Source organism: Sesamum indicum, linkage group LG8, assembly GCF_000512975.1.
Source record: "Sesamum indicum cultivar Zhongzhi No. 13 linkage group LG8, S_indicum_v1.0, whole genome shotgun sequence".
NCBI classification, from domain to species: Eukaryota; Viridiplantae; Streptophyta; class Magnoliopsida; order Lamiales; family Pedaliaceae; genus Sesamum; species Sesamum indicum.
In genome coordinates this window covers 5,348,706-5,357,876 of record NC_026152.1, presented here as the reverse complement: position 1 = coordinate 5,357,876, position 9,171 = coordinate 5,348,706, and the positions used below count along the sequence as shown (strand labels likewise).

The window sequence follows — 9,171 nt, the reverse complement described above, 5'->3', positions numbered from 1 at the left end:
CCCCCCCCCCCACCTCTCTATTTAAACCATTGATAAGGAGATAATTTGCTTTATTTTACACATATTATAAGGGAAAAAATTACATTTAATTATCTTTAATAACTATGATGATCAAGTCAATTTTGAGTATATGTATAAGTATGGTTGTTTTATACCTTGAGCACTTTCTCGACTTGTTTCTTGTGATGCTCCATGACGCACGACTTGATTGCGACCTGTGCCTTCTTCAGTTAGTTTAAGAAAATGTAAAGAGTAAAATTTCGTCGACGTTCTTTGATGGGATGTTTAAATATACAAATACCTTTGAGGTTATAGTTGTAATTACAAATACACTCTTTTCGTTGAGGAACAGAATTTTATAGATGTACCCTTGATGAGGTAATTACATTGACACCCTCTTCAAAAGGTGTATTTGAGATTTTGTAAATATTAGGGAGTGTTTGTATAATTAGATTTAACGTGAGGATGTGGATGTAATTTATCAAAAGGTACAATAGACTTTGGTTGTGGATGTGTTTGCAGAAAATTAATGAGAGTTGTGGTGCACTTACAGAGTGGTTGAATATTGCACGTTGCGCTGCTCTTTGCTGAGTGTGGAGTCTGAATTCCGACGGCTTGGTGTTTTCTTTTGCCCAAGACTTTACAGATACAAAGCAGTAAATTAACAATCTCAACACAAAGGGGAAAGATGAGATCTCGTGGACGAAATTGCACTTTTAGTCCAATAAAATAGGGAGTTTAATATTTTTAATTTCTATTTTACGAGAATTTTTAAATGGTCATAAAATTTAAAAAAAAAAAAAACTTGATTATTTAGTCTAATGCAGTCCCATAAATCCCGCAAAGCAGAGTACCAATGTGTATATGTTTTTTAATTTTGGAATCATTTTGAAAATATCGTAAAATAGATGGCTAAAATGTGTCGAGTTTTTCTCAATTTTGGGACCATTTTAAAATTTTCGTCAAGCAGAAGACTAAATGAGTTGAACCCCCTGTTATAGGACTAAAAGTGTAATTTTTGTTGATCTTGTGCTAAATGTGTGATATTAAATAGAACTTGCTATTACATATAGGGTAAAATACGTCGACATTTCTTAAAATTAAGTTTAATTATACAAACATCACATTTTTTGAAAAATTTATAAGTACACAACTGTCATGTAATTTACTTTATGTGGGTGATTTGTAAAAATTTGTTCCTGAACAAATGAGTGTACATATAACTACAACTACAACCCATGAGGTATACTTATAATTTTATAAAATGTAGAGAGCATCTGTGTAATTAGACATAATTTTAGAGGATGCCGATGTTATTTAACTTATATGTGTATATATATATGTCGACCAACTTATCGAACTTTTGTCGATATATGTGACTTATAAGGACTAAATAAATTATAGGTTAAATGCAACAAAAGTTCAGGGATCTCATTTACCAGTTTTTTTCTATTCAAGGGGTGTTGTGCAATTAGTATTTTTGTAGGGGATAAAACGTAATTTTCTCCAAGTCTCTAGAATCCGAGCTACGGAATTTATTACATCCGCATCTCATGCAATGCTTCGTAAATATTTAATATTTAATATTTAATATTTCTAACATATTTCTCAGACAAGCAGCTATTAAAAACACGAGGAATAAAAGAAAAACAGAGAGGATTATTGAAAACAATGCATAGTGTTCGGTTTCATTTTTGACCCATTTTAGAGATGGGCCAAAACATGGACAATGTTTGCCTTGATTTGTTTTGAAAGTTTTGATAGTGTTTTAAAATGTTTTGAAACAGTGCCTCATTTATTTTTTGTCAAAATAAATCTACACTAATCATAGCCCTACAACTAAAAAAATTATATACATACTCATACATATCTATAAATATATATAAAAGATACATGATTTGGCAATGAATAGTAGTTTTTGTCTCCCACTAAATAATATCAAACATACTATACTTATTTTATATTATCTCCAAAAATAAATCCAAACATACACACTATCTCTAACACATACTTATTTATCTTTTTTTTTCTTTTTCTATCTTCACAAAACACACCATAATAAATTAAAAATAAAATCAAACATAGTAATGATGTTTAATCCTACCCCGGATAGAGAGTTGGCGCTGGAGGGCGGTAGAGAGAGGCTGTGTCTCGTCGACCATCGGTTGGTCGATGAAACCGCAGACTGAGCGATGCTCTTCACAAACTAACAAACATTAGTGCAATATGTAAGCAAGAAACTTACAAAAGAATCATATGTAAGTCTCGAAAAGCCTAATTTTTAGCTAAGGAAAGAAGAATATTGATGAATTAATATGGATTTTTGATCCATTCATACTAACCTTTTGAGCAGATTTTCTGTTGGGGCTCTCCATGATTGCGATTACCAGACTTAATTATGTGTGGGCTGTCTGTAACTGAACTGAAGTATATATAAAGCTACATAGCATGCATGTGTCTGAAGGGGTTTGGAGGTTTGTATGTTTTCATGCAAGAATTTGTCACTTGCTGTTGCTCAATCACTTGAGGAACTTTTTCTGCTCTATTTTACCAAACTTTCTGATTAAACCTCCCTCTCATCTACACATATGACCTTTGCAGCTTAATTATGTGTATATTTTTATTTTATTCTTTTTTTGTGTTAGATGCAATTTACCCTTTGCAATATATGAAATGAGCAAATAATCTCCTATAAAAAAATAAACTGACAAATTATAATCCCTGTATTTTACCCCATCTAAACCATTAATATGGGGTAATTTGCTTCATTTTTCAGAACACAAGGGGTAATATATTAATTCTTTTTTTTACTTGTGTTTATTTGTTTATTTTTTACATCACTGGGAGTAAATTGTAATTTTTTCCATTTTTTTTTCTTGAATGTTTCATTGATTGGAACTATTATGGCAAAATTGCAGCTTTCTATACTGTAATGGAATTATTGTTTTGATTTGAGTCGTTGGGGGATTTAGGCTTGTGTTTTACGACAAGGTTGTATTAGTATGAACTTGTCGTGAATACAAGATCACATGATGACATATATGCAACTTGTATAGTATGTGGGAGTGGAAATTTAGTCCATCAAACTATTGTTGTTTTGTTATTATGTTGAGATGGAGGACGTATGTTAAGATGGTATCCAAGATCGATTTGCTTTCTCATGTCCAAAAACTTATAGGGTGCCAGACTTTGCTTTATGACAGCCGGCTTGCCATGGACACAGGGTGGTGGGATTTCTTCACTATGTTTGGTTTCATGTTTTAGCGTTTTTCAAAATAAGATAAAATACGTTTATTGTTTATTTTTATGTTTTTACATCTTATCTATGTGTTTTTTTTTATTTTTCAACTTTCTATATATAGTATAAATATACACTTATATGTATAATATAAAAAAAATATGATTTGACAATAAACAATGATTTTTGTCTCAAAAAAATACAATATTTTTATATATACATATTTATATATAAAAAAGATATGATTTGTAAATGACTAATGATTTTTGTCTCCCAACATCTAACCTACACCACTTATTTTAAAATATTTTAAATTACCTTAAAACACAAATTCAAACATATCATCTATTTTCAACACACACTTATTTATCTATATTTTCTCTCTCTATCTTCAAAATACAAAACAAAACACTCAAACCACAAATCCAAACATTCCGACTGCTACTTTATTTTCTTGTTTCTATTTTCTAGAACTACTGCTTTGTTTGTCCAACTGCTACTTTATTTCATTGCAATATAATACCGACTTTTCCTGGAAAAAAAAAAAAATTAGGGTGCATTTGGATTGATCAGTATAGTTTGGGAAAAAAGATTTGGAGAAAGGATTTTAAATGACTCTATTTAAAATGAATTTGAAATTCGTCGATATTCAATAAAATATAGTTCAAAATTTAAATTAAAGGATTTGAAATCTTTCGATCCAAATGCAACCTTAGCAAAATAGACAAAATATGTGGCTTTTTGTGATTCAAAACTGGGATTCTTCCCTCTCACGAAAAAAAAAAAAAAAGAAAGTTAATTACACTTAAGTCCTCTTTAAAAATATTAAATTACACTTTTTCCTCAAAAACTTTAAAATTATACTTACACCCTCTCCAAAAATTCTAGATTTACACTTGACCCCGTTCTAGGCTTATCAATAAATACCCTACCCATAAAAAGAAAAAAAAATAACTTTCATACGCATACTCATATGCTACTTAATGAGTAAGACCTTACCCTACTCTAAACCTATAAAATTAAATGAGTAGATATGGGTATGGTCTAATATTCTAAAATATCCATTGGTATAGGTAATGACTTAATACCTTAAAATACCCATACGTATAGTTATATAATCTAATGCCCAAAAATATTCATTTATTCATTAATTTAAAATCATTGAATTTGTAAAGTTTTAGTAAATAAATCGACTAAATTAATTTAATATTTAAAAAAATTAAATAGTATATAATTATTCCATTACATATTTTATTTATATTAATTTGTATTGAAATTTTGACCAAATATGCTAGAGCTTTTCATATTGAATTCATAATTACTCAAAATTAATTTTATGATCAACAAAACTTAACTTGACATTTAGAAAATAAAAGAATACGAACGAAAATTAATTTAGTTAAATTTGAGTAATATATAAAATAAATAAAATTTATTCAAACTCAAATTATTAAAAATTCATCAAATCAAAGAGATGAACACAAATGTAAATTCAAATTATACTTTAGAGATCTAAATGAAAGTTAGATACGTTATACTTAATTTCATTTATTTTTATCAACTCTTACGTCTTCATTCATATTTTTTTTTTTTTGGGTAAAATATAAATTTCATTAAGTAAAAGGAGTATAAAGGTATAGTACAACATGTTTCAGTGTTAGCGTCCCCCTCGATAGGCCAAGGGATCCGCCATAAACGATAAAGTTCATATGAGCTAGTAGAATAAGGTAAGTCAGCACTTAGGATGCTCTGTCGCACATCTCCTATAATGATAGCAGCGAGAATTGAAGCATCACGTTCCACTCTGTTAAACCGGCGAAGGTTGCATTCGCGCCAAATATGATAAACAGCTGCAGTCAGAAGGGCGCGGTAGGACCCAGAAGTGAAATCCTTGCCCTTCCATTTCGTTGCTACGCGCAAAACATCCGTTGGCCAATCACGGTTAAGCCAATCAAACCAAAGAGTTTGCCGTATCACCCTTAAGCATCTCTGGGAATATCTACAATGAAAAAATAGGTGTGTATGTGTTTCCATCGTGTCATCATCGCATAAGATATAGGAATTGCACAGATGAGAGAACCAAGGTTTGTACAAGGTAGAGAGTTTCTCAAGTATAGCCAACCAAAGGACGAACGCATGCCTGAGAATCCAAAAGGGACCCAAAAGTAGTGAAGACCAACCTACTTTGGGCTTCTGAGGTCTCAAGATACTAAGAATGTAAGCAGTTGTTGGATTATGGAGTGATCTCCAAGTCATGTATTCCATTCTTATTTTGAATTATTTCATAATCAATTAATATTATCTGTCCATGATTTGGATAAGTTTAAGATTCTTATTTAAAATTTTATTAATTAATATAGGTCTGTCATTGTACATAATCAAGTTCATTATTTAAATTTCAATGATAATCAATTTGCACCAATTGATGAAATTTAAGTAATTAGTTTTGTTTTATAAATCGATGAATCCTGAAAATCCATTAATAAATTAATTTAGTAACATATATTGTTTGACTTGAATATAAATTTAAAATTTGAGAAGTTTTATTTTTTTTTCAACATATTGTAAAAGAAAAAAATGGATCACAAATGGATAAGACCTAGACTCATTAGGCAAACTCTACCTACTTCTTTTAAGTATAATTTGGGTAAGACCCTATAAGTATTTTATAGGGTAAGGTATGGGGTAGGTTATAAAATATCGTCGTGGGTATTTATTAGGTCCACAGTCAAGGTAGGGTGATACCCGTCCATTGACAAGCCGTCTCTATTAGAGTTTGGAAGGAAAATATTGATGAAAGCAAAGAAAAATACATAAATTTTCAATTTTATCGTTTATTTAACATTCCATGTATAGTATTGTACTTATAAAGGGATAAATAATATATATATATATATATAGTGTAGTTAACATCTTTATATATTTTTTTCTTCACAAGTACAAAATTATTACATAAAAACGTTAAACACTACAAAAAATTTGTCCAATTGAGTGCAATGAAAAATAATTAGCGTCGAGATAATTAGCAAATAAACTTCCTGTTGCTAATCTATACTATCTAATACAAGAAATTTACTTGCTAATGAATTTAGCAAGAGAAATCAATTTGCTACGAATTTAGCAACGAACTATTTAAAAAATATATTAAATAATATAGATTAGCAACTAAGTTTTACTTGCTAATTAGCTCAACGCTAATTTTAGTATCACAATTTTCATAGCTATTGATCATTTTTTTTGTAGCGAAATGAGGGGTAAAATTAAAAATTTATACAATTTTCTTTCTTTTTTTTTTTTTGTTAAAATCTACATTTTTGTCCAAATCGAAAGAAAAGAGGGTCAAATGTAAACAATAAATTTTACAAAGGAGAGTAAGTGTAATATCACAAAATTTTTTAAAAAAAATATAATTTCGTATTTTTATAGAGAATCTAAGTGTAATTAACCCTTCTAAAAAAATATCGGGCATCTTTCTAAGATAATGTGAAGGATGATTGACCTCATAATTTCTTAGTCTTGCTTCTAGTCCTTTATTTATTCGTTACATCATTTAATATATTCCATATTAATGACTCAAAAAATTATATCGATATAATTAAACAAAAGAATATATCCAAATGATAGAAAAAGAAAAAACACAACTAGCAATACAGTCAGTGAACACCATAAAGTTACATAAAACTTTTTATATAAAACATAAAGTGCAAGATTTTTTATTACGGCGAATTACAACAGGTAATTCTGATTTTTATCATAATTATATATATCTCGCGTGGTTTGAAAAATTACAAATACCTTTTGAAATTATAAATATTTTAACGAATACCCCTACAATGGGCTGTCACAATAGGGGGGTTTTGTTAGAGTTTTTATAATTTTAATAGGACATTTATAATTTTTTAAATAATAAAAAGATATTTATAATTATGACAAATCTCAAAAATTATAAATTTTATCCACATCAAAACTCTTTTAAATACGTACCCTCACTTGAAGAAATATAGTATTCAACCAGCGTTAATTGTCATAATTAAAAATAAAATAATCGTAATTATATCATTGATCACGGCTAAAACATTCGTAATGGTTCATATTCATAGCAAAAATAAGTTTTATAATAGACAAACAAATTTTTTGCTTCAGTTTTTGCTTTTCTGATGCTATTAAGAGGGTGTTTGGGTGTTTCCAAAGCATCTTATAAGATGTTTTATATTTTATAAGTCGTTGCAAAATATTTGGTGGATTTTTAAAAAAATTAGCTATAATATACAAAATTTTGATGTTTATTTAAGTTCCCAACTTTTTTTTTTTTAACAATTTTAACAAGTTAGTCAATTTCTTCAAATTTAATTATAAAATTATCATTAATAACATATTATAGATCCAAATACTTTAATAATTTTTTTTAAAAATAAGATCTAACGTTTTATAAATTCGAATAAAACACCGTCTAGAATATTTTACCCAAACATCCTCTAAATCCACTCAAAAGTCATATTTAATTTATATTTTTCCATTGTTGGATTACAAAATATTTCAAAAATAGAAACATTACCTAGTCAAGTCATGCATAAAAGTAGACAATCATGCAAGAACAAACTTGAATTGGTGGTCTGAATGGATAGGAGAGAAGTACAGTACAATGTTGTTTTTTGGATGTCATTCTCCATCAACATCATTTGTAATGATTGGTTTGCATTAAGCAAGGGATAATCAAGTGTTTCTTGTTAAATCTGTTATCTGTTTATTGTCAGAAAGAGTGGAAGGTAGTCTTTCTCTTGTGGGCAGTTATTGGCTTCTTATCATATGCTTACATAGGCAAAATTACATTTTTGTTCATATAATTTTAGATTGTAAGTATTTTTTGTCCTATATTTAAAGATTTAGTTCTTTTTTTGATAAATTTAGTTCTTAATGTTTCATATTTGGTCCTTTTTAGATAAATTTAGTCCTGTGTTGACAATTTTGATCCCCTTCACGCTATAATAAATCTCATTTTTTGTTCTCTAATTATGAGTTGTTAGGATCAAAATTGTCAATACAAGCTAAATTTGCTAAAAAAAATGACTAAATATGAAATGATCAGGACTAAATTCCTTAAAAAAAGGACTAAACGTATAAATAGAGTAAATTATAGAACCAAAAATACTAATAAACTAAATTTATAGAATCAAAAGTGTAATTTTTACCGATTAGATATATTAACATAAAATTAGAGTTGGAGTGTGACGTAGTTAGGTCAAGATTAACCTAGCTCGTGAAAATTGCGGAAACGCTTGTGTTTGAAGCTAATTAATCGGCTTTTATTTAAGAGATGGTGGAAAAAAGGGAAACATGGTAGGAAAATTATAATTTTACTTCTGTAATTTATAAAAATGTATTTTTTTGTCCTATACGAATTGTTTTACGTAATTTACTCACGTAAACCGTACAATTTTGACAATTTTAATAATTTTCAGCCAATTTGATTATAAAATAGCATGCGACTGCGCATGACTCAATTAAATTATAATTTTAGTCATTAAATTAATTCGTACATAACAAAAAATACCGATTCTCTTAAGCTACAAGACTAATAATGTCAATAACACCCTCTATGTTTTAGAATTAAAATTTAATTAGGTCATGTGCAAATCACATGTAATTTTTTGACCAATTGATAAAAATTTACCAAAATTTTAAAATTATATAATTAAATTGTAAAAATCAATTCATATAAGATTAAAAATTTCATCATACATTATAAATTACAAGACTAAAATTATAATATATTGGAACGTTATACGATAAGTCTGCATGATAAATAGAGTCGTAGAACGTTTTTGTCTATTTAGATAAATGTTTCATTTTCATAGTTGGTTTTAAGGATTTGTCATTAAATTATTTTTACCCAAATTTCATTATCAGTTTGTTGATATGTTGTAACCTGAAAT

The 9,171-nt window shown here is 28.3% G+C and overlaps 1 protein-coding gene across 2 annotated transcripts in view; it reads right to left on the bottom strand.

The window, feature by feature from the left end:
- LOC105167795 (protein TPX2) overlaps positions 1-2,403 on the bottom strand; it is a 3,776-nt gene extending 1,373 nt beyond the window's left edge. Inside the window, exons 1-4 of one of the 2 annotated variants that reach the window (XM_011087610.2) lie at positions 2,343-2,403; positions 2,105-2,206; positions 552-638; positions 156-215 (exon numbers count right to left, since the gene is read on the bottom strand). In XM_011087610.2, coding sequence (XP_011085912.1) covers positions 156-215; positions 552-638; positions 2,105-2,206; positions 2,343-2,375 — 282 coding nt within the window. In that variant the 5' untranslated portion in view covers positions 2,376-2,403. The remainder of the gene's footprint in view (positions 1-155; positions 216-551; positions 639-2,104; positions 2,207-2,342) is intronic. The other variant, XM_020696345.1, reaches the window with a different exon arrangement.